Below are 27,649 nucleotides of genomic sequence, written 5' to 3' on the forward strand. Positions count from 1 at the left end.
TTCAAGCCCTCTCACTGTCCACCATGGATTTGGCCACGACGGGCAATGAGAGGTCTTGCCCTATAATTTCCACCAGCGACTGGCGCGGCTCCGCTTATGCCAGGCACTCAAACAGCGTATGCTGTACCGTGTCTGAAGCACTACCACATGGTGGCAATCCTCTCTGGGCTCTCTTCACACCACCTTGCACAGGTATTTCCCAAAGCACCCGAACCTCGTAAGAACCTGTACAAGGTGAAACGTGAGTGCTCCGTGCTTCCTCTTCATTGCTACTCCTCGAGGGTAGAACGGATAGCTTCAATAATCTTGTGACCGGCTGTGGGTGACTCGAGCCACCTCTGCCAATGGAAGAGGAGCTCGGTCTGCGCTAATAGCCGCCACCAATCTACTTCCGTCGGAGGGGTGCTCCCCCAGTCAACAGGTAGCCACCCTACTCTAGTACACACAAGCCAGTGTCATAGCGTCCAGTTCCCATGGTGGGCCAGCCAGCCAAAACACAGGATGCCCCTAGGTTTTGGTTAGATATTCTCTTCCGGTATTCTGTATAACCTGCCGTAACGTGTGGCTGTGATCTATGGTACTGAAGCCTATTCGGAATCCGGCTTATTCGGGAGGCTGGAAACCTACAAGCGAGACGATTTGTGATGACTTTCGAGAACGACTTATAGACATGGCTCAGCAGCGATATGGGTCTTTAATTCTTTAACAAGGTAGTACCTCCTTTTTTAAAGAACAGAACCACTATGCTTCTGTGCCATGCCTCTGACGCTATGCCCTCGTGGATGGCAGGACTAAACAAGCGCTGAAAGACCTATGTACTGGTTTTCATGAGTTCTGCTGTGATTCCATCACCACCTGGTGCCTTGTTGTTCTTGAATTGCTTGAGAACCATACTAATCTCGTATAGGCTGACGTCCGGGACATCTTCCGTGTAGCGTTGGGACAATTTGGCTCTGGGATTTCTAGCCAAATCTTCAACAGGCTTTTGTGCAAGTAGTGGTTTAGAACCTTCCATAGAACTTCTCCCAAAACATAAGTAAAGGCGCATCGGGTTTATAGCTCAGCCAATCCCAGCGCAGGGTTTGTCTACCTACGGTCAGCGCACGGTGGGCAAATGACCAAAGTCTTAAGTCCCGAATTCATTCCCATCATTCTTTGCGAAGAATTTACTTTATATAGCCTGGAGATTACATGGACTGCATGCTATCATCATCATCATCATCAAAATCATCATTGTGTAACGTGTACCTTAGCGGTCCCGTTACATCCTTTATTTAGATCGCATATTTTTATTAACATAACCTGAAATCTGTTTGTAGACCTTTTATACGTCATATGTCAGTGTCCCAAACTTCACCATGACGTTTCTAAGGCGTGACGTTTGGGAATGTAATTCAACGATCTGTCAAACCTTCTTTCATATTGGAAAAAAAAAAAAAACTAGTAACATTTTTGACAGCTCGTTTACCGAATGAAGTTGGCATCTTTCGGTGGCCATTTTGAAGGTTCACTTTTTCTTCCTACATAGACACGCAAACATTTGCTCGTCAATTATTAATTTTTAAAAATGTGAAAGTTAAACTAAATAAGTATAATACATATTTATGGGCCAGAGGGCTATAGAGTGGTAGGACACGGCGCTTTTAGCGGTAAGTGTTCATTTTTCTACCCAATCTCGCCATTAGAACATTGAATTTTCCAACAAGAAAATGAATGAAAATTTTAACCTAACATTTCCTTGTTACAGCCGTTGATCCTAGATCGTTGATCCTAGATCGTTGATCCTAGATTGTTATCATTTAACGCCTCATTTGAGCATTTATCATGAGGATTTTCCCGTAAATTTCATTTTGGATCGTACATGTTACGTTTTATATCGGATTCCATCCTGGAATTGGTGTGATGGAATGCAGTTTTCGGCCTGTGGAATTAGTTAGATATTCGACATGTGCCTAGCTTATTCTCTATTTTAACAAATTTTGTGATAATTTGGACTTTATTTTTTTTATAACCTAGTGTGTGGCCATGTGGCCCAGGTACTATAAGTTTGTTTATTTTTGATCATTGTATCCTATAAATATATAAAGATTAAGATAAGACGAGTTACAATTGGCAGCCCCGAACAGGGACTGATTTTTATTTGGGAACCTAGTTGTGTTGATTCTCATAGTATTAGTGAATAAATATTTTAATTGTTCTCGTTCTTGTCTTAATTTGTATTTTTTGTAATATTTTAAGGTGTATTGTATTCTTGTAACTTATTTTTTTTATTGTATGCCTAGATACTAAGATGTTTGTCTTAGCATAGCTAATTTAAGTGTGCTCGCCTAGTTAATAAGCGTAGTTTATTTTGAGGTTTTTTGTATTACTATTATCTATGTGTTACTAGTGAAAATGCTACATACCTAAAAAGGCCATTTCTTTGTAAGAAACGGAGCCAAAAACTTGATAGGTGTCGCTGTGACCAGTTTTCTCTTGAAAATGATAGGTGCACGATGATGGAAAATCTATTTTATTTAATTTTATCTATTTTTTTTTTAGGCTTTTTCCAAATTTTGTTAAAAGAATCTTCTAGAGAATAGACAGCGTTTGTAGTCCCAGGTCGTGGTCTATTTGTATTCGTTAGGATGTTATTTGGTATGACAAATGCACCGTCGAATTACACAGACTTTCTGATCGTTTGTTTGGACCAGATTTTGATAACGAAGTCCTGTTACCTAGATGATATTATTATTTTAATTTTAAAAGATTTTAAATTCATTCAGCATTTTAGATAAATAAATATCAAAGATTAAAAGATTCTAGACTTGCAAATAACTTAAATAAATCTTAATTTTGCTAAAGAATATAATATTCCAAAAAAAAAATTTCATAACGTACTCCTCAGAATAACCCAGTTGAACGTTTTAATAAGACTATTGAGACTTGTCTAGCATGCTATGTTGAGAACGATCATAGAACGTGGTATAGGTATTTACCCCATGTTCAGGCACTATTAATTTAGTTACAGGATACACACCTAATTTTCTTATGTTTGGTAGGGAAGTTTTCCTTGATGGATCCCTACATAAATTTTATTCTATCTCTGACCCTTCAGAGTTAACTATTGGTAGTCGTTCAGATTATTCGGACGCACTTCTTACTTTGAGTAATATTTTTGATAAAACTGTTAGTAATCTGGCCAAGTCATATAGACGAAATGCCAAATACTACAATGAAGGAAGAAAAAGCATTTCTTATTGTGTTGGAGACACAGTTTGGAGGCGCAACTTTGTGCAATCCAATGCTGCTTCTTTCTTTTCCGCAAAATTAGCCCCTAAATTTGTTAAATGTAAAATAATAAAGAAAATTTCAGATAATGTATATTTATTAAAAGATTTGGAAAAAAATAGTACAGGTAGATACCATATAAAAGATATTCTTAAAATTTGACAAAATTAAAACTTAAAATTAATTTTAACAGGAAAAGAATCTAGCAGAAGTTAACACAATAAGGACTCATTATTATTTTGTGTAGGATTTTTTTTGGCTCCTTTGTCAGTCCTACCGATTTATAGGTTGCGGCTATGCAGTTGCTCCGCATTACCTCCCTTTTTTTTGTATATATTGTATATTTTTGATTTTATAGTTCTGTTTATAAGGGATCTTTTGGTAGCGGTTATGCAGTTGCTTCGTTTTACCAGGCTCTTGAAGAACTCATTTTGGTTGCGGTTTTGCCTTTGTTTGCACCGTATTACCTAATTTTGTTGTAAATATGTATAGTTTTCTTTTAAGGGATTACGGTTTAGCACATGCCCCGTATTATCCTCCTGCTTGTTCTGCTATAGTCAGTCAGGTAGTTTTGTAAATATGTACAGATCTTTTGTGGGATCATGGTTGGCACATGCTCCATGTTATCCTCCTGCTTGTGTCTGTTTTATCGGGCAAGTAGATGTATATATTTTTTTTTTTATGTGGGTCTTTAGTACTCATCCTTGGCCTTGTCTCACACATGTGGACATGTTCGCTAGGTCCTTGCTTTAGGCAGGACGATGTTTTAGGTGTTGCTCTTTTGTAGCGCATCTTTATTTTGGATGGTTCGACAATGCGCGGCGAGGGTGCCTGAGTGCTTTGTTCGGTTGCATACCATTCCGAAAACCCCTTAGCTAGGTTAGTTCGTCAATACGCGGCGAGGGTGCCTCAGTGGATTGATCAGTTGCATACTAACTCTAGACTCTTTTTATTTTGGCTTATGTTGTGTTAGGTTGGTTTGCCATTTCACGGCGTTGATGCTTAGTGTCTTGGTCAGTAGTATACCAATCCTAATCACACACTCTTTAGAAAGTTTTCTTCCCTTCTTCGCTAGTTTGGTTTGCCATTTCACAGCGTTGATGCTAGTGTCTTGGGCAGTAGTATACCAATACTATGCAAATCTAGTTTAGGAATTTTGTTTTAATGGATTGCTTCTCAATCTGTATTTATTAATGATTATTTGGTTGTTTTGGCTTACATAAATTTAGATATTTAACTTTCCTTTTGTTTGGTAGTTCCCTTTGTTTTGTCTTATAGAATTGTTTAGGGTAAAGAAAAAAAAGGTTTTTTTTCTTTTCTCTAGAAAGGGGAAATTGTAACGTGTACCTTAGCGGTCCCGTTACATCCTTTATTTAGATCGCATATTTTTATTAACATAACCTGAAATCTGTTTGTAGACCTTTTATACGTCATATGTCAGTGTCCCAAACTTCACCATGACGTTTCTAAGGCGTGACGTTTGGGAATGTAATTCAACGATCTGTCAAACCTTCTTTCATATTGGAAAAAAAAAAAAAAACTAGTAACATTTTTGACAGCTCGTTTACCGAATGAAGTTGGCATCTTTCGGTGGCCATTTTGAAGGTTCACTTTTTCTTCCTACATAGACACGCAAACATTTGCTCGTCAATTATTAATTTTTAAAAATGTGAAAGTTAAACTAAATAAGTATAATACATATTTATGGGCCAGAGGGCTATAGAGTGGTAGGACACGGCGCTTTTAGCGGTAAGTGTTCATTTTTCTACCCAATCTCGCCATTAGAACATTGAATTTTCCAACAAGAAAATGAATGAAAATTTTAACCTAACATTTCCTTGTTACAGCCGTTGATCCTAGATCGTTGATCCTAGATCGTTGATCCTAGATTGTTATCATTTAACGCCTCATTTGAGCATTTATCATGAGGATTTTCCCGTAAATTTCATTTTGGATCGTACATGTTACGTTTTATATCGGATTCCATCCTGGAATTGGTGTGATGGAATGCAGTTTTCGGCCTGTGGAATTAGTTAGATATTCGACATGTGCCTAGCTTATTCTCTATTTTAACAAATTTTGTGATAATTTGGACTTTATTTTTTTTATAACCTAGTGTGTGGCCATGTGGCCCAGGTACTATAAGTTTGTTTATTTTTGATAATTATATATAAGACATATAAAATTAAGACAAGAACAAAGGGGCGATACCTATTATAAATTGTCATATTTTTTTTTCCTCTTTAATAAATAAAATTTGTATAAAACTTTAGAAATTTAATAAATTAATTTTTAATAATAAATTTTAAATTCTTTGATTTTTATTCACCAATATTTATTTCTTGAGGACATTTGGCGTCCCGGAATAGAGAGCACGGCTAGGTGGACCGAATCTCTGACTTGCGATTAAAAGTCCAGGCCTCGGCAAGTCTATCTGTGGAGATTTCTATCCAGCTGGCTGGCGCCCGAAGGTTTTCCCTATATCCATTTTATATATATATATTTTGTCAGCTGGAAGTAAAAGTAAGGAATTAATTCTATTGTTTTGTTTTTTTTAAATAAATTTTATTTTAAATTTTTCACCTATTGGGTGGTGAAAAATTTTCTTTGTTACAATTGTTAACCAATAGAGGTCCACTGCTTGACATAGGTTTCTTGTAGGGACTTCCACACGGTACGGTCTTACGCTACCTGAATCCAGTGGCTCCCTGCGGCTCACTTGATGTCGTTTGTCCACCAAGTGCGGTTCCTTTCAGCTCAAAATAAGATCATTTTATCTATATACATCCTATTCATTGTCATATCTACATATTTAAAGATAGTTTCAGTTAGAAAGTGCACTCAAAATCGATATTCAGCCTTCGATTTTAATTTTTCAAATTCAAATATCTCAGCCCCGATGTCACTTAGAGCAACATTATTTATCATCATTACAATGTTTAAAGTAGCACTATAAAATAACACTAAAACCATCAGTGGCCGCAACGAAAAAAAGGCACCACTGCTCCATACAAAGTTACCCAAACCCCTTTACGTTTTATTGCTTATACCTTTGTACCTTTCAAAATAGATTTATTAGGATTCTTACTTATTAACAGCTGAGAAGTCGATCACAAGCCATGTTGCAATGACATTCCTTCTGCGAACCGGTTCTCTTACACCTCACTTCACCACCAAAAAGATTAAATCAAACTACACTTATGTCAACTATGTGGCAATAGCCTAGTTGTTATGGTTCTGCCTCCTATTCGGGAGGTCCCAGGTTCGATCTTGGACATGCATTGGATATTTGGAATAATTTTAGGTTTCCATACCTCAAAAGGAAAAATGTAACCCTTATAGGGTATATAACACTTCATTGTCTGTCTGCGTCTGTCCATCTATCGTGTCTGTCCAGAAAACCTATAGGATACTTATCTATATTATAACCTATAGGATACCTATAAGATATAGTATTTAGAATCATGTTTAGCAGTAAGGTAGGTCTTATAGAACAAGAAAAGGAAAAAATCCGAAAATTGTGAATTTTTGGTTACATCACAAAATAAATAAAAATATGTGTTCATGAACAAATAATTTAGTATTTTCAATTTTCAAAGTAAGATAACCACACCAAGTGGGGTATCATATGAAAGGGTTTTACCTGTACATTCTAAAACAGATTCATTTATTTTTATGGATAATAGTTTTGATTTATCATAAAAAAGGTCAAAAAAAATACCCGAGTACGTAGTGAAGAAAACTGGAAATCATGTGATCAGATCATATTTTTATAAATTCAACAATTGAAGTGTACAGTGGTATGAAGCAAGAAATATCACACATTGTCCGTTTCAACGACAGAGATGACAATCTACATGCATTATTTCCTGCTAGTTACAGTACCCATTTCACATAAATACTTTGAATTTGACACCAGTTCCGAACGACACGGGGCAAAAGGCGGAAGTTGAAGACATAGTTTGCGAAGTGCAAGCCACGAGCACCGACACACCGGACCTGTCCGCTTCGATGGTCACCCTCGTGCCCGTCACCGAGCCACGGCGGAGGCGGGCCGCCCTGCCCTACACATTCCACTACATACATGGAGGGAATATCAAGCTTTGTAGTTCAGGTAAATACAACAATAATATACTCCAATCAATAAAATAGCTATACTTAGGAAGTCCTCAGAAACATCTCCACTAATAGTAAAATTGTTTTCCTGTCGCTCAGTATCAGTATAATTAACTTGTATGGCGCGTGGGTGCGCGGACCACTGAAGTGGTCCGCGAGCATGCAGAGTTGGTTTGCCAAAATGCGGACCTTGTCCTAATATAATAATTGGGTATCTTCAATATTCGCCATACATTTTATATGGAAAAATAAATTCCGCCATTTTGTTGTTGTTTTTTTCTATTCATTGAGTAGTCTTTTGGATCCTGATCATCTTTTGCTAAGAAACCACTCTTCCATCTTTTATACCTTCCGAGATGGACACCGACGAATTTTGTATGGCGGCCATCTTTTTTTCGCCATTTTGAATTTTTTTTCAGCTCTCTGCCAATCGGTGACGTTTCGAGTGACATTTGCTCGAGCACCTCCCACCTATCTTCAATACCTTAAGCGTGCTCTTCACCCGTCTCCGAAATCCTCAATCATTAGCTCTTTCCATATTTTTGTTCCGAATCATTTTTTGTCCTCTATAAGAAACTGTCAGTGAAAAAAAATTTTTTCATACAAAATTTTACAGGAGAGGTGATCAATGAGTGAGTGAGTGAGTGAATCAGCACAAGCAGCTATATATATATTAACGAGCTATAGCAAAAAAAATTTTTGATCATTCATCAAAATTGGCCCAGCAATTTAGGTGCTATGGTGGAATACACAGAATTTGATACAAACACATAGACTGCGAAAATCATAATCCAACCTTTTGGCTTTGCCGTCGTCGGTAAAATAGACCATACAATCTTGGACAAATATCAGCATTACTAAGTAACTTATCGCAGATGGGTATGAATACGTTAGAGATGTAGATTACGACTTTTGATGTATCAAAAATTTTCAGATACAGTGGCGATGCGTACGTCAGGATACCAGGACGCAGTCGCCATAGTCAGTCAGCCGCTACGCAGAGGACACCGATTTAGGGTAAGTATTAAAATATTTATAGCCTGGCTATGCAGCATTGCTTACTGTCAGTGACGAAATTTGTGATATGTATGGTCACTCAGTATGTATGGTACTAAAGCAACTGTCGGCTGTTGCCGAGGACGATGCGAATGGCCTTGAGTACTTTTTCTAGATTTTGATCCATACCTAAAAATTACTAACAATCTAGGTTCTAACAATGCTATAATAAAGACTATAAGGTGAAAAATCTAGGTTGTATAATTACAATTAATTACTTATTTTATCTAATAAAATCTAAAGGCTGTAGGATTAACTTATGAACTAGGTGTAGGAAATAGCGGAATAGGGATGATGACTACTAGTCATATCAGCGACTTTTTATCAAAACACTCGCTTAGTAAGGGCCGGCGCACATATGGCGGAGCGCTGCGCAGAGCATGCCCGGGAAGTTTTCTAATCGCATGAATTTGTACCAGATAATGCGCGAGCGCGCGCAGAACTGCGCGCGGAAGCGCGAGTAGCCGCACGGATGCACAATTGATTTTAGATATTATTTCAATGAGGATAATGTGATAATATTTTGACAATGAAAAATACTCTGCGCTGCGCGCCGCCATATATGCCCTGGCCCTAAGGGAGCTTGTATGAAATTCACAGATGTGACGTCATAACATTGTGAAGAGTGTCAATCAAACACGAGCGTTAGGCATGCACTGATTTATTATATTCACATGACCGATCTCCTATGTACATATATTTCATACTACCCTCACATCTTCCCCCTTTAAAAACAAAATTATTAAATTTATATTATCATCCCTCTTTTTTATAATAAACACAAACTCGTTATTCATTTTGACAATAATAATTCATGAGATAAAAAAAAATTAATTTTACAATAATCATAATTAGTTATATGTCATAATATCTGTTAAATGATAAATTCTTATATTAAAAAACAACTCCACCTGTCCAGGTAATAAACAAACACTCACTATTCATTTTAACAATAATAATTCATAAGATAAAAAAATGATTACACAATAATTAATTTTTTATGTCATCAGTTCTGTTAAATGATAATTTATTATTCTTATTTTAAAAAAAAAACCAGTAAAGATATAAGAAGTAAAAAGACCAGACAATTATGCTATTACACACATTTTAAAATCACGTTATAATAATTTAGATTTATTTATGTATAAGTATAACAATTTTCTATTTTGCTTAGCCGCGCGTGACGCGCTGACGCTACGTGAACCCCCATCTATCCGGAGGCCTCACTATCCTGCCAGAACGAGTTACATACGAGTAGTTGTTACAATTATTCATACCTGTACTATTACTTTGACTTTGACTAGGTTCTCTTTCTATCTCTGTATTACAATCTATATCGTCATAGTCAAATCCATAGCAAGGCGTGTCTTGTCTTTGCGATGAGTCTATCATAATGTGTCGTCTATTGCGAACTAATTTTTTACCATTTAAAGTCGTCACTTCATAAGATCTGTTAGCTAGAATGCGGCTTATCGTCCCTGGTACCCACCTTTTGATCCGCAAGTCATAGATCCGTACTTTTTCTCCCTTCCCTAATTTTATTAAATCTTTAGCATTACGATCATAATAAAATTTTTGTTCTTTTTGCCTATTTAATAACTTCTGTCTAATATTTTCATGAACTTTTGGTTTCAACAATTTTTTCGATGTCGGCAGAATGCTTTTAAATTTCCTACTCTGTAACAATTCTGCCGGAGAAGGTAATTCCGTTGACAAGGGAGTATTTAAATATTCTAATAAAGCTAAGCGATAATCCGAGCCATTTTCTTTAGTCTTAATCATGATATGTTTTACCGTCTGAATCATACGCTCAACCTGTCCGTTCGACTGCGGGTAATGAGGTGAAGAAGTAATATGCTTAAATTCCCACTCCAAAGCAAATTTTCTAAAGCAATTTGAGCTAAATTGGGGGCCCGAATCCGAAATCACAATCGAAGGAATTCCTTGGTGACAAAAAATATTCTTTAAACAATTAATTACAAACACAGAGTCGGTACACTGTAATTCTACTATTTCAAAAAACTTACTGTAATAATCAACTATCATTAGGTAATTTAAGCCCTTCAAATGAAACAAGTCAACGCCAACTTTCACCCACGGACTATCAGGAATTTCGTGAGATTGTAATGTCTCCTTTTGGTTGAATTTTTTATGCGCAAGACAAACATCACAACTATTTATTAAATTTATTAAATCATTATTTAACCCTGGCCAAAATATTGTCTCTCTAGCCCTCAATTTAGTTTTTTCCAATCCCATGTGACCTATGTGTAGTCTACCTAACATTTCTTTTCGTAAAGCCTTCGGTACCACTACCCTTTCACTTTTCCATATCAATCCATAAGCAACTGATAAACTCTCTTTATAATTCCAATACGGCCTAACTAACTCCACTACATCACTCTTTTCCCCCGGCCAACCCCTATTTATGTACTTCATCACCTGTTGCAACTCACTATCATTCTCAGTACCTTTCTGCAAAGCTATAAACTGCGCATTCTGAAAATATTGCGTGAGCGCCGATGCCGCATCGCGAGTGACGGCACACACCTCGTCATGCAGACAGTCTTGTGTCGAATGAAGCGCCTCGGCTGCGGCCGCCGGTTCATATGCACGCGATAGTGCATCGGCGATATATAGGTGCTTACCTGGCTTGTACACGAGTTTAAATGTATAACGCTGCAATCTTAACAACATCCTTTGCAAACGCGCAGGAGCGTCTGTTATTGGTTTTTTAATAATGCTTATCAGCGGCTTATGGTCGGTTTCAATGGTTACATCTGTCTTTCCATAAATATATGCATAAAACTTTTCACAAGCAAACACACATGCGTACAGTTCCTTCTCGATCTGTGCATATCTCTGTTCAGCCTTAGTCAACGCCTTGGACGCATAACAGACCGGCAAATTGTTTTGCATTAAACATGCACCTAACCCACTCTTACTCGCGTCCACTGATATTATAATCGGTTTATTCCCATCATAATATTGCAAAACTGGGCGACTAGACAGACATAGCTTAATATCTTGAAAACATTTATCATGACTTTCATTCCAGTGCCACTCAATTTCCTTTCTTAATAATTCTCGCAATGGCTGAACCCTATCCGATAGATTAGGAATAAAACTACCTATATAATTAACTAAACCCAAAAATCTTTCTACATCTTTTTTATCCTTAGGGATTGGCATTTTTGTAATAGCCGTGATATGACTGTCATCGGGACACAGCCCATTTTTCGTAATCCTATGTCCTAAATACTTTATTTCTTCCAACCCAAACCTACACTTATTTTTATTTAATTTTAAATTAATTTTTCTACACCTTTCCAACACTTTCCTCAATCTTTCATCATGCTCCTCTTTATTACACCCATATATCAGTAAGTCATCGATATACATGCACACTCCTTCAAGGTCATCAAAGTTTTCTATCATTTTTTTATGAAATACTTCCGATGCTGAACAAATTCCAAAAGGCATCCTCAAGAACTTGTATCTCCCAAATGGAGTATTAAACGTACAATACGAACTGCTTGTGTCATCTAAAGCAATATTCCAAAACCCCGAGGAAGCATCTAAAGTACTAAAATATCTAGCTCCCGATAACCTTGATAAAATTTCATCCAAGGTTGGTAACCTAAAATGTTCCCGCTTAATTGCTTGATTTAACTCCTTGGGATCTAAGCATATACGCAAGTCACCATTAGGTTTTTTAACTACCGTAATACTGCTAACCCAATCAGATGGACCCTCAACTTTAGAAATTATCTTCTGCGATTCCATTTCATTTAATTTTTTCTTTACATCCTCCTTAATAGCAAACGGTAACTTCCTCGGCGCATGTACGACAGGGACAGCATCGTCCTTTAAATGTATTTTATATTGACCCGGTAAGCATCCAAGACCTTGAAATACGTCCTCAAACTTCGTTATAAAACCTGGACTATTATCATTACTCTGTACCGACATGACACGCCTAACTACGTCTAATTCCGTACAAGCATGACGTCCCAGTATGGGTACAGACTGAACTCTGGCTACTTTGAATTCGAGCAAATATGTTTTGTCCTTGTAACTCACATATAGAAATATTTTTCCCAGGACGTCTATGCTTGCACCGGAATAACCACTCAACTTTGTTTTCGTCTGCAATAAACACTCCTGGCCTATATTTAACTTTTCAAAATAATGTAACGGCAAAACATTTACATCAGCTCCTGTATCTAATTTAAATCTAATCCAAGTTCCACATATTTTTAAGCTAAGATTCCAATCACTACTATTATTTAAGGAATAGATTACCTGTTCGTCAGATTCCTCGATATAATGTACGCCACAAACGCGTGCAAAATGGTTCATCCCTGAACATCGCACACACCTTTGACCATATGCCGGGCACTCAAACTTTTTATGCACAATTCCACAATATTTACACATTTTACTCGAACCCGGGACCGCACGCCCCTGGTTCACGTTGAAGTCGCTCGCCGCTAGGAGACGCCCGCGCGGCCGCGGCGCAAGCGCATGCGGTGTGCGCGCCTCCGGCGGCGCCCGTCCGGCCCGCCAGCGCGCGGCGCGCCGCACGCTCTCCGGCTCCGCCGCCGCCACATCGCGTCCCGCGCTCCGAGCTCGCCCTCTTGATGACGTCATCTTCGACTTCACAAACGAAACCTCTTTCTGCGATCGATTAACTTGATGAACGTTATACAATTGTGTCTCTTCTCTTTCAGGTTTGATTTTTTCCGAGTTCGTTCGAGATGCGATAGCTGCACGACAAATATCCATAGCCTTTTTTAACGACAAATCATCTTCTCTTAGCAAGCGTTCACGAATTGCCGAACTAGAAATGCCACATACCAATCGATCCTTGATAAGTTCATCATGTAAATCACGAAATTCACACGTTTGAGCTAACTTTCTTAGCTCAAAAACGTACTGTTCAATGGATTCATTGTCTTGTTGATGACGCATAAAAAACTTGTGACGCTCGACCGTAACATTCCTTTTTGTATGAAATTGCTCATCTAACGTTTTCCAAACTTGTTCAACAGTCGTACATTTGTCCGGCAAACGATCCAAAATATCTCGACACTGTTCACCCACCACATGCAACAGAATATTCACTTGAATTTCTACTGACTTCTTGGTTAATTCGCACGCTTTACTGTATATTTCATAACTTCGCTTCCATTTTGTCCACCTCTCATTGAGGCTCCAGGCGTCCGATGCATTCTTATCGAAGCAAAACGAAGACGGCGGTGATAATACACTATCCATTTCTAAACTTCAACCACTTTTCCACGTTTTATTTTTATTTAACGACTGCGCCATGTGAAGAGTGTCAATCAAACACGAGCGTTAGGCATGCACTGATTTATTATATTCACATGACCGATCTCCTATGTACATATATTTCATACTACCCTCACAAACATTAGACGTAATTTGACGTACTTTTTTTGTTTAACCTTTTCAACGCCACCGTCGGCTATAGCCGACAAACCAAAACGTGCCCCAACACGCCAATGACGGCTATAGCCGACTGAAATTACCGTTCACAATATTGGCAAATAAAAATTAAAGTAACACTTGTATGTTTTATTTTATACTACCAAATTAAACTTTAGTATCTAAGCTATACATTTATTATAACAAAAATTCTAAACTATGAAAAATAAGAATGATAAACAATACGAAACAAAATCATGTCAAAAGTCATCATTCGCGGCGTCCCCACACGCCACGGACGGCTATAGCCGACAGCTAGTGATGTAGTCTTGAACGTAGGAACTTGAAATAATAAAAAATTTAAAATGTTAAAATTGTTGAGAAATTTTATGAAAACGATGTTAAATTATATTTTTTCTGATTGTATCCACAAAGTATTGCAATAAACCTTTCACCTACAGTTATTACAACAATATACAGTGGGACCTGGATAAGTGAGAAACCTCTGTTATTTCGCATCCTCTTAACACCATTCATAACACGAAAAATACGTATTTTTATTAACATTTCCACCTCTAAAAATGGAATAACTGTTTGGTTAGGATGACTGTTTGGTTAGGTTTGTGTAATGTTTGTAATGTTTTTTGTGTGACCAAAATGTATCTTAATTTAATGTTACATATTGCATGCTTATAAGCAGAATTTGGCTGTACCTTTTTGTCTTCGTAACATCTCCACTGTTTACCCAAATTCGCAATAAAGAAATTTGATTTGATTTGATTAGGTACATTTAAAGTGGTGATAAAAGATAACTTTTGATTTTAAGGTCTGAAAATAAATAAAAAGGTGATTTATGACATTTTCAACTGACTTTTTACTACACTGACTATGTTTGAAAAACCTGTTGACATGTCCGGGTTCTGGGCTTTGAAATTCGGGGGTTTCACGCGTCTTGTCCTGGTTGTCAAATTTTAGAGATGGCAACCCTAGATGTGGTGAACTGCTACCCTATTTATTTAGTATAGTATGTATTTATGTGCTACGGTGTCAGACGTGTTTAGAAATAAAATATTTCATACTTATCTTATTTTTAAAATAAGTACCTGTGAGATGAGCACTGATGAGCTCATTCACCTGTTGGAAGGCGTTGGTTTCGCCTGTTGGAAAATTCCAGATAAAGAAATCGATAAATTTTAGGAAGAAATTTTGGAAGTAATATATAAAAAAAAACAATTTTATAGAAAAAAGTAGTAAAGTAGTTAGGTAATAAAAAAAATTATTAAGGTTTACAGTCCATAGAGCTTTGGCCACCCTATTTGTTTATGGTTGCTTAGTTTCGGGAATACCATAAATTTGTCTAAGCCGTAGAGAGAATCAATCACTATTCGTAATCAAATCACTATTTGCTAGTTATCGATAAACGGCGTGCCAAACTACCACATCCCTAATTAAGATGCGAACAAATCGCTGAACGCCGTGCCCTCCACGCCACGGTCGTGTATAGCCGACAGAAAATGACGTAACCATAGTGAATAGTGCTGTCCAAACGTGTTTGGTGTTAGTTTATTATCTCATTGATTTCTTGGTTCCTTATTGTTAAGAACTATATAGCTGCATTGAAATAGTTTCTTTAATAAGAAATAGTGGGGATTTAATAAAACTCATAAATATAAAACATAACTTTTTTAATAAAAATAATGAATTATCGATACAATTTTCCCATCTCTACTTTTTCGTAGGTATTTTAACGTTGAATAAGGGCTTGGCGTGGCTGGCACGGTTTTCTTTCGACAGCGTGGCGTTGAAAAGGTTAAATCGATAAATTAAAATGGTTAGCAAACTTAAAACTAGCATCAAATGTGGATTTTATGAATTTTGGAAGACACTATTTAATAATTACTAAAAAATAATTTATTTTTAACATAGGCATCATCTTCATTCAGGAAGCAACACAAGAGCTATTCTAATGCACTCACATGAACTCCATCCTGGTTACTCCGTTCTTCCAGTCCTGTTCCAATGTTCAGAATCCCCTTTCTTCCTACCGCAGGTCCGTAAATTCCTCTTCCCAAGTACCCTAACAAAGCGATTTAGTCCGAAAAACAAGGATCCTACAGACTGCGCCAGTTACGTAAGCGGCAGCGACCAGGGTGGACTGAAGAAAACATAGCCTTTTTACTAATTTTATTCTTAAAACCATCTTATCTAAGTGACCATGCTGTTCACTATTTACTAAATCTATGATCAACTTATTAATCCTGCATCGGTCGCGTGGATTACATATGTAATACGCAAATATTTCAAAATCGAAAAGAGTTAACGCTTCGACCTAGGTATTTTGAGCCGACCTGCCGTCGTAACGAAAAAGTGATTTAGCGTAACCTCCCAGAGTGACCACACTGAACCCATTCTACTCGGCTGGTCTAGCAGAAGGCGGCGGTCGGAATTTTACAGGTTGAGATGTTGGGGGCGTGATGCAGATGTTCTTTCAATGGGTTGCATGTCCACATCCTGTAAAACAGTATGTGGTGTGGTCCCGATCACGCTTGGGCCCTGTAGAAGCCCAGGATCCACAGGCACCGGCTACCCAGTTTGGCATTCCGCCAAAACTACAGTAATCTTATTGAATCGTGTCCAGTTAATGCTTGATCCTCTCAGGACAAGGCCCGGTACGCGTTCGAAGACGTTTTTTGGAAGCCCGAAGAGCTTTTTCATTTGAGTGTGCGACGAATAGCTCCATACACTACGCCAAGAGATCGTACACGATGTACTCCGGACGCACTCTGGGCCTGGCTGTCCCAGTCTACCTGCTACTAGCTCGACTAGCTCCGCATGCGAACCGTATTTACTACGTTGCGCGCGATAAGTTCGATTATTAAGCGTCGCGATTAGCGATTTCTACGCGATGATCGTGTGTGGTTGCGACACAGCAGGCCCGCAAAAGTCCGTGGATTACTATTGTAATCCGCGCGACCAATAACGTAAGTATTTGTGACATACCATTTTCCTTTTCACATTTTCTATTTTTTAATGTTATTTTAGTATAATATTGTTATTATTTTACTATTGTATTTTGAATGAAATTATTATTAACTGATTCTTATATATTTTTATGAGTTTTTTGTTAAATGAAGTCTATTTCATTTTAGGATAAATAATGGATGGAAAAGCGGCTCAAATCGTGGCGTGGTTCGAACAGAGTGACTATTCAGATAGTGATAATAATTTATGATCGGATGATGAAGTAGATCTACCAACCTGAGGAATCTGATCACCCAATCTCACCTTGGATGGTGAGCTTTTCTTATGTCAGTTCTGACAAAGATGAACTACTTCAACCCCGACCAAGCAGATGCACTGAACTTTATAGCAGGGTATATTATAGGTAACAATACCTATAATAGGTACGCTTTGTTCTAATACAGCCAAGACATACAAGAACTCGCAGTTATAATATACTTTTGGTACCCCCTGCTCCGAAGGGAATAGCCTGCTAAAAAATTCTTCCTGAAGGCTGCGTGCCCCTTTCTTTTTGGGAAAAAATATCTTTGAACATATAACTACAGATATTCTTGACCTTCTTCAAGCAGAAAGTAGGCTACCGGGATCAGAAATCACACGAAGGAGTTCTGTGTGTAGCTGTTACGACGGTGGCCGAGCGCGCAATAAAAGTGCTCAAAAAATGTGCAAATCATGTCAAAAATTCATTGGTTCAGATCTTTCCAGAATTGTTTGTTTAATCCTGCTTAGAAAGTGGTAATTATTTTCATAATTTTTGTAATTGTTCTTATTTTACACATAATTGGTCTCAAAGAGTGATTTTTCGTAGGAAATAAGTAAAAGTTGACTCCTTATTTTTATTTTTTTATAATGTAGATGATTTAATTTTTGTTAATTATTTCTATTAAAACACATCTGGAAGATAACAATAAAAATAAATAACATTAAAGACCAAAATTACTTTTATTTTCCCTTTTAAAAATGGCATACATATGTAATCCGCGCGTCCAACCGCGCGAGTTTTTGGTGCGCGCCTAATGCAGGGTTAACTAAATCGTTAGATTTTTTTATTTTTTTAATGCCTGGCGAGCCATGCGATTTTTTATGAGGCTAGCTGAAGGTCAATGCGATATTTTATGAGGCTAGCTGAAGGTCAATGCGATATTTTATGAGGCTAGCTGAAGGTCAATGCGATATTTTATGAGGCTAGCTGAAGGTCAATGCGATATTTTATGAGGCTAGCTGAAGGTCAATGCTATATTTTATGAGGCTAGCTGAAGGTCAATGCGATATTTTATGAGGCCTATCGAAGCTCGGTGCAATATGTTATGAGGCTAGCGAAGCTCTATGCGAAAATGTTATGACGCTGGCGATAGAAATTTTATAGCCAGGTTTTGATAGTGCAATTCGATGTGGTTTTATATAATACTTAGAATCCAAGCATATAAAAACATATTATTTGAATAGACAATTCTCATTCTTATTATCAATTTTTTTGTAAATTTTCCAGTTCGGAAATAGGTCAACTTTGCGATTTTTTATAAGAAAAACTAATGACCGTATCAATGCGGGAGTTTTACTCTAGTACTTAGAATGATAAGTAATAACGAATTTTGAAAGAAAAGAAAAATGAGACAAAATCGGGTCTCATAACACAATGTGCGAGGATATGATTTATTAATCTTAATATGAAAGAACACTTCAATATCTTATAAAATTAGTTAAATTATTCTTGCCCTTATGATCTAAGCTTTTAGTTCAAAAGTAGGATCTGGCTTATGTTGCCTTGATTTCGCTTTGCCATCCACACAGTTGTGTTCAGTTTGTTTTTGAAAAACGGGAGTAATTTTGAATAGTTAGACGCCACCGAGTTTCTTGCTTTTTGTATGCTACATACATGCTACATATAATGATGAATATCAATAATTAATTTGGCAACAATCAAATGACCAATTTAAATCTTTTGCAGTTTCCCCTTATAAAATCCCTGCATATTTCACTACTAGACTGTTCACTGGTTTGATCTGTGGGGGTTTATTCTTGGCCTCCTTGTGTCTGAGATACATTGTTGGTCTATATCAACGATTTCTTCTTTCACTTGTAGATTAGGGATGTATGACGATCCATTCAACTCAAATTTGGAGGTGGCGGTGGATCCGGGGCACTTAGCGCCACTGGTACACGAGTTCCCGAAGTGGTGGTCTCTAAACGAGACATGAATTTTTTCATGTTTTTAAAATTTGGCGATGGTTTTAAAATGACCAATTTAAATCTTTTGCAGTTTCCCCTTATGAAATCCCTGCATATTTCACTACTAGACTGTTCGCTGGTTTGATCTGTGGGGGTTTATTCTTGGCCTCCTTGTGTCTGAGAGACATTGTTTGTCTATATCAACGATTCTTCTTTCACTTGTAGATTAGGGATGTATGACGATCCATTCTACTCAAATTTGGAGGTGGCGGTGGATCCGGGGCACTTAGCGCCACTGGTACACGAGTACACGAATTTTTTCATGTTTTTAAAATTTGGCGATGGTTTTATTTTATTTATTTATTTAGTAATAGACTTAATTTAAAGAGAAACATTTTTCACCATTTTTTATAGACCAAAGCACTAGATAAAAAACAGACTGGTGTTTGGAATTTTGCAGCCCAAATAGACCGTAGTCTTTGCTAGGGCTGACAAAAAAGAAAAAAATACGTTGTTTTTTATCGCATTGAACGGTCAAAACCTGGCTTTATTTCTGGCAATGCCACTTGTAAAATTGTATTATTAGTTGCTAATCATAGCCTTGCTACATTCCGTCAAATTCTTTCTAAAAGTTATACTTCTGGGTATTTTTTCTATCCGAATACCATTGTCGGCAATTATATTACAACTCTCAGGATGAGATCTATAGAGTACTTTGACTTTGCTCAGACTTATGAAAATCTTAGCTGTATGCTAAGCTTAATCTTTGATTCGGAATTCGTAGTATGAATGCTGAGCGTATGCTAAGGCTAAGACTGTCAAAAAGAAGATTCATTCCACGCATTTTTTTTAACTGACTTAAAAGAGGAGGTTCTCAATTCGTCAGAATCTTTTTTTCTGATTTTTCTTTATAAAATTTAACAATATTAATATTTCAAAATCTAAAACGGTCCAAATTATATTTCTTATTTATGTTCAACATTTTTACTTAATTTTATTTATAACATAATTTTGATTAGATGTAATGGAATTGAACGTGTTTAAAGAGAGATTAAATTATATTTGTACTCATTTTATTTTAACTAAAGAGAAAGAAGCTGAACGTTTCGTCAGCCGGCCGTTCGCTATCAAGTGACTTTTGATACCAAGGTTAAAGATATTAAAACATCTTTCGTTTTTCGTCGTCGATTTTACTGACTTAGCCTTTGCTTAGCGCGCTTTTAGCACGACTTCGGTTTTATCTCTATAAATTCCGACGTTATCTTAGCTCGAAAGTAGTCTGAGCTAAGTGAAAGTATGCTCGTAAAGTATGCTCGTTTGCTGCTGGAATGGAGGCCACGTACCGGAAGGAGAAACGTTGGAAGACAACCATCCCGTTGGTCCGACGGCATTACCAAGCTTGCCGGATAAACTTGGAGGAGGCTTGCCCAACACCGAGAAGAATGGCGTGCACGTGAGCATGCCTATGTCCAACAATGGATTAATAAGGGCTTATAGGAAGAAGATGCTTTATAGATCTCAGCCTCAGATCTTTTTGCACTCTTATACGAGTACAGTAGAGAAATTGACAGAATGAAACGTGTTTTCTTATTTAGTTGGTATTTATTCATACAGTGGTGAGCAGATTCAGGACGTTAAAATTTAAATATTCTGTTCAAAGATATAATTTTGGGACTTGTATTGCGTCACTGAATGTTGGCTGCTTCACATTGTATACTAAACTGTGGTGATTTGCCTATTTCACGCCAGACGATCAATGTGCGACAATGCAACATACTTTAAATGTAAACATTAATTTTGCGGCCTTAAGTAACGTGCGGCGGTTTTTTTTTAGGCAGACTCCGAGCTGTAGAATTAGAATCTTACGGTCAACGGTCAGCCGACGATTCTTGTCACATTCTAAATTATTGCACCATGCGGCCCATGTGGCTTGCCGTTATGTTGCACTTTGTTGCTCTGGCGTGAATGAAGCTTTACTTAACTTAAGTTTGAAACATAATGCGCGACGGCATCGGTCATAAACCGGTCCTAGAAGTTCTACTTCATACAGTCCTTGTGTTAGAATACGTACATCTGAAAGCATTCTGAGAGTATCCTGTTCTGCTTTTGCCGTCGCGGCACGCTTCAATCGCTCATTTTGTATATGCTGTAATGTTATATTGTTATTAACCGTTCACTTCGAGATTATCGTTTCCTAGCGCCGAGCTTCTTCGCGCTGCGCACAGTAATATTATACTTTTGTCAACGTTACTACACTTGTGCCTGTGACTTCATTGTGTAGCGGTCGACGATGGCCTCGAATTGAACGGCCAGTATATTGTATTAAAGCTGAGCTATGTTCAATAGTATAATATAGTAATTGCTGTTCTTCCTCGTAAAACTCTGCTTCAAATACGTAAGAAATTATATTATTGTTCAAGTATCTATATTATTATGTACTATTAACATAGCATGGTTTTATGAATGTGTTTGTTTTATAACGACAAAGGTTTTTGCGTTTTAAGCGTAAGACTGACAAAGTCTATTTATTATTATTTTCAATGGTATAGCCAAATCATTTATATCGAAAGAATGCGCTAATCAAGCTTTGCGGCGAGGTAAATCGGTCCTAACTTCGGTCTCGGAGATTTAAGTCTGTTACTGAAGAAATTGATGAGCATTTCTTTGGCCAACTAAGTTTAAAAAGAAAAACCGTATGATGGCCTTGTCATCGATGAGGATAAATTAAAAATTACACTCTAAAAGACAGCAACCTCGTCTGTATCCCAGAAAATCAAATATGCAATCAACGCTGATCAAGATGACGATATTGTGAAAACCAAATAAGAACCAAAGCCAGAAACAACTGGTGAGCAGGGTATAGATATTGCAGACCATATTCAATGGAGTTTGGTAGGAATTAGTAAACATCTCGATGGGCTTTTCCGTTCAAGAGATTCCAGTAAAACTACCACAACAACCAACCACCATAGTAGAACAGAAAAGCAATTCATTTTGTAGAACAGAAAGCGAAAACAGATTTAAACAGGAAAGCCGCAAAGCTTTAACATTTCAAAATATTGTCCAGTTATCAACACATGCAAAGAAAAAGACTTTGTCGGTCTTTGTGTATTTCGGCTGGCGATTGCGCTAATAAGCAAAGCGTCTATTTTTGTGCGTGTGCGCATTGCGACCTGCTAATTCTACTTCAGCTGGCGATTACGGTAATAAGCAGACGTCAAATTAACGTACATCTATATTCTATTATCACGACCGACGGGTACTGTGACACATCTGAGTTCCCCGTTACCAGTTATTAGCTGTATTGTGATTATGTACCACTAGCTGTGCCCGCGAATTCGTTCGCGTGGAATGGCTCTCAGCGCGCTTTATATAGCCACGGACGCTCAGGCGCGAGGCGTGTAGTACGTACTCTGTACGTTAAAAATGTTCGCCGTGATTCTTTAAATTGACATAACTTTTTTATTTATGAACCGATTGACATGAAATAAACACTAAATGTTAAGTGAAGCTTACTACAATATATTAGTGAAAACCGTATCTAAATCGAATAAGCCGTTTCTGATATTAGCGTGCACAAACACACAGACAAACAGACAAAAAAAAATTAATTACAATTTCGGGTTCGGCATCGGGCGTGCCTCAGGGTTCAATTTTAGGGCCCTTACTCTTTGTACTTTATACAAACGATATACAACACTGCTTTGAACACTCCAACTTTTTGTTATACGTGGATGATTTAAAAGTTTAATAAAGAGTCAGACTGCAATCTACTTCAAGAAGACCTCCACCGCCTCACGGATTACTGTAAAAATAATAAATTACATCTAAGTCTCCCGAAATGTAATGTCATCACCTTCACCAAAAATAAACTCACTACTAATTTCTCTTATACATTAAATGTCAAAAGTCTCCTCTCTTCGTGACCTCGGCGTTCAACTGTTCGTTGGCCGTTGGCCTATTTTATGTGCCATATTGAGAGACGCATATACGCAAACACACATTTTCAATACACGAACTCCATAAAGTCGTTTAAGTCTGATGAACTCATTATTTCCGACGTTCTAAAAGTTCTTGGTTTATTATGGACACAACATCACAAGGGGTCCTACCGCTATACGATTCACGTGCCACTTTTAAGAAATTGTTTAAAACGTAATCTTTAGAAAGATCCGTAGGAAAAATAAGGTAGAGTTTCTTAGGACCCCGTTAGTTCAGTTACAGTATGTTGTCGACCAATCGTCAAGTATATAAATTATATGGCCCGCAACAGTGTTCCCAACTCAAAAAAAAATTTTTCCGTAAGGCTTAAATCAAAAACCCCTAAAATCATGACAAAATTTCATGAAAATCTTCCTAAAAAAGTAATGTTTAAACAAATATAAATAATTAATCAATATAATAATCAGTTAATAATGGCCAATAGTAAGTAGTAAATAATAAATTAATAATAATTTTAGTAAATAAATCTAGATCTGTTTCCCAAATCTTTGTGTACTTCTTACTGTACTTTTTTTTTAGACATAATTAACAAATTGACTATGGACACAGCAGTAAATTTAAATCAAATTATCAAATAAGTGAATAACAATCAACGTATTTCCGGTAAGCATAGACAATGTAGCCATCAGTCACTACAGAGTAGTTGTAATCAATGTTACTAGAATCGGATATTTAAACTTTGATTGGAATATATCGCGCCGATCGCGTCCTGTGTGTTTATATTGATGGTAAACACTATAGTGACATTTGTTTTTCATTCAACTCCGCATACTTAGTAATGAGAAATCATATTAGATATCGCTAAGCTACTAGGTCAACAAATACGATCCGCTAGATTAAATATTACTCCAGGCCCTAATTTTTATACCTTCATTTTTATTGTTAAAAAAAATATTTAATTAATAAAAATCAAAATAAGAAAAAAATGTTCTTACATTTTTTTGTTATTTTTTTATTTCTTAAAAAATCTCTAAAGATACCCCTAAGAATATATTACCTCTAAAAAAACCACCTCACTTATTTACCCCCTTTTAGGGAGAAATCTCTTGAGTTGGGAACACTGCCATTTTTAATTTATTCGAAGAGACGTCAGTATACAATAACGGTCGCAATTGAACTGGTTAAGATATATATCTCATAGTGTGAATGTCAATCGCGGGATATAATTTATATTTTGGGATGTAATATACATTATATTCCATAGTTTACTTATGTATAATTGTGTTCTATATTTCTTAAAAATATTACATTATCTTAGCTTTTATCTTTAACTTTCAATTTAAATAACGTTCTATAGACACGTCACAGTTCTCGTAAGTCGTGTAATGGAGTGAAAATGTATTTATTGTATGCAGAGTCCAGATTGATTACTTCTTATTACCGTACTTAGTTTTATTACATAATAAACTTTATTGTACTTGACATTTTATACTATCAGTGAGCAATAATTTTAATTTTGTATTTTTCAGCGATAATCCTAGGTTACTTATCTTGAAATTTTGAATTTGATTGATTGTAATTTCCTAATTGTTTTAAATCTTCTTAGTGTCGATTTATATTGCTAAATTACAAAGCAGTTTATAGTTAATTCTCAGACTTATAATCTTGTCGCAAATCGCAAAATCAATTTGGTGAAGAGTTACCAAACTAATGTACCTACATATATTGCTCATTGATAATAAATTCGATATGTATATGTATCGAATTACATATTTGTTTTATTATTGTTTGATTGTACATTGTTAAAATGTTTTACAGATGCATCGCCTATTGTTGATATTGCATTGCAACTGAATTTACGACTATGCTTTGCGGCTATGCGGCATTGCGAATTTTTCCAATGCCTCGAATTCCTTGTGTGTTACTGTGTAGTTACACTGATGGCAAAGGTTTTGGCGTTTTAAGTGTAAGACCGACAAAGTCTGTTTATTATTATTTTAAATGGTATAGCCAAGTCATTTATATCAAAAGAATGTGCTAACCAAGCTTTGCGGCGAGGTAAATCGGACCTACCTTCGGTCTCGGAGATTTAAGGCTGTTTCGCCCACCGCTAGTAAGTAAGTAAAATAATCAAATTATAAACCGACGGCAAATGGCAAAATTTGCGCCGAACATTTTGCTCTTTATGAAATAACTTTTTATAGAACAGCTGTAACGATCATTCACAGCGCATAAAGTAAGTGAGAAATGGGTTGAAATACCGAAAAAGACACCGATCTCGCCTGATACCAATGCAAAGGAAAGGTGAAAAACCAGCGCGCTTGGCACGGAAGAATCTGATGAACATTTCTTTGGCAACTGCGCTTTTGTGCTGTGCTTGATGAGGAAAGTAACACCGGTAACGACACAGATCTCGTATAATCAGACGATCAAATACATACGCAGGATAACTACACCGCTAAAGACACAGATCTCGTCTGTTTGGTAGAAAATCAAACACCAACGCAAAGGAAAGGTGAGAGACCAGCATGCTTGGTTGTTACTGAAGAAATTGATGAGCATTTCTTTGGCCAACTAAGTTTAAAAAGAAAAACCGTATGATGGCCTTGTCATCGATGAGGATAAATTAAAAATTACACTCTAAAAGACAGCAACCTCGTCTGCATCCCAGAAAATCAAATATGCAATCAACGCTGATCAAGATGACGATATTGTGAAAACCAAATAAGAACCAAAGCCAGAAACAACTGGTGAGCAGGGTATAGATATTGCAGATCATATTCAATGGAGTTTGGTAGGAACAAGACATCTCGATGGGCTTTTCCGTTCAAGAGATTCCAGTAAAACTACCACAACAACCAGCCACCATAGTAGAACAGAAAAGCAATTAATTTTGTAAAACAGAAAGCGAAAACAGATTTAAACAGGAAAGCCGCAAAGCTTTAACATTTCAAAATATTGTCCAGTTATCAACACATGCAAAGAAAAAGACTTTGTCGGTCTTTGTGTATTTCGGCTGGCGATTGCGCTAATAAGCAAAGCGTCTATTTTTGTGCGTGTGCGCATTGCGACCTGCTAATTCTACTTCAGCTGGCGATTACGGTAATAAGCAGACGTCAAATTAACGTACATCTATATTCTATTATCACGACCGACGGGTACTGTGACACATGTAAGTTCCCCGTTACCAGTTATTAGCTGTATTGTGATTATTGTACGTTTATACTATATTTTGGCATTCCGAACTTAAATATCGTATATATTTATCGTATAGATTTACTGACAAAATACTTGACAGACACAACAAAGGAAGTGAATACATAAGCAAATTTTACCCCTCCTAATGCGTTTACGTATATTACCTTTCTCAAAATTCAAAAGTATGTATTTCTAAAAACATTTTTGGCAAACATTTTTTTATTTATTTAATCAATAATTATGTTCTATATTTCTTAAAAATATTACATTATCTTAGCTTTTATCTTTAACTTTCAATTTATAAAAGTTCTATAGACACGTCACAGTTCTCGTAAGTCGTGTAATGGAGTGAAAATGTATTTATTGTATCCAGAGTCCAGATTGATCACTTCTTATTACCGTACTTAGGGTGAGATCTATAGATCGTACTTTGACTTAGCTCAGACTTTACTTACGAAAAACTTTGCTGAGTATATGCTAAGCTTAAACTATGATTCGGAATTAATAGTCGTATCGCGCCAAGATTATGCTGAGCGTAAGGTAAGCACGAGTCCGTCAAAAAATTAATGGGTGATTCATTTTACGCATTATTTTCTGATTTTTCTTTTTAAAATATGATAATATTAATGTTTAAAAATCTAAAACGGTCCAAATTATATTTCTTATTTATGTTATTATTCATCGAAACATAATTTCGAATAGATGTTTTAGAAATAAACGTGTTTAAAGGGAGATAAAAGTACATTTCTACTCTTTTTATTGTAACTAAAGAGCAAGAAACGGAACGTTTCGTCGGCCGGCCGTGCGATGTCAAGTGACGTTTGATATCAAGGTCAATGATGTTTTATTTTATTATTGTATGTTGATTGTATGCATTTAAAGTTTTTCTGAATGATCGTTTATAGTTTATAACAACAAGTGAAATCGGAACAGTTTTTTGCAGTTCTAATGGGGTAATAAATTTTGGACTGTAAGTTTTGTTAGGTTAATAACCTAAGTTTTTGGTAAGTCGTCGATTTAGTTGACTTGGGCTTTGCTAAGCACGCACTCAGCAATGACTTCGAATTTTTCTCTATAAATATCAAATCCAAAGTAAAGTCTGAACAAAGTCAAAGTACGCTTTATATTGCGCATCGCCTATAGTTGATATTGCATTGCAACTTAATTTGCGGCTATGCGGCTTTGCGGCACTGCGGCTTTGCGGCACTGCGGCTTTGCGGCACTGCGCCTTTGCAGCATTGCGAATTTTTTGCTGTGTGGTTTTTCAGAGAATTGGACTAGAAAGTTAATTAATGTGAGTATAAAATTTTGTATACTTTTTAGTTTTAAGTGTATATTGTAAAAGCCCGAATTACGGTAAATCCTAAAATGAAGTTTTAATAGTAGAAGTCCGCATTTTTCTGTGATAATCATGAATTTTGGACTC

At 36.6% G+C, this 27,649-nt stretch overlaps 1 protein-coding gene across 2 annotated transcripts in view; it reads left to right on the forward strand.

The window, feature by feature from the left end:
- LOC123880246 (neuralized-like protein 4) overlaps positions 1-27,649 on the forward strand; it is a 68,458-nt gene that overhangs the window by 26,718 nt on the left and 14,091 nt on the right. For both annotated transcript variants that reach the window (XM_045928257.1, XM_045928258.1), the window contains exons 24-25: positions 7,190-7,384; positions 8,321-8,403. In XM_045928257.1, the coding sequence (XP_045784213.1) occupies positions 7,190-7,384; positions 8,321-8,403 (278 nt within the window). The remainder of the gene's footprint in view (positions 1-7,189; positions 7,385-8,320; positions 8,404-27,649) is intronic.

Source organism: Maniola jurtina, chromosome Z (assembly GCF_905333055.1).
Source record: "Maniola jurtina chromosome Z, ilManJurt1.1, whole genome shotgun sequence".
Taxonomy (NCBI): domain Eukaryota; kingdom Metazoa; phylum Arthropoda; class Insecta; order Lepidoptera; family Nymphalidae; genus Maniola; species Maniola jurtina.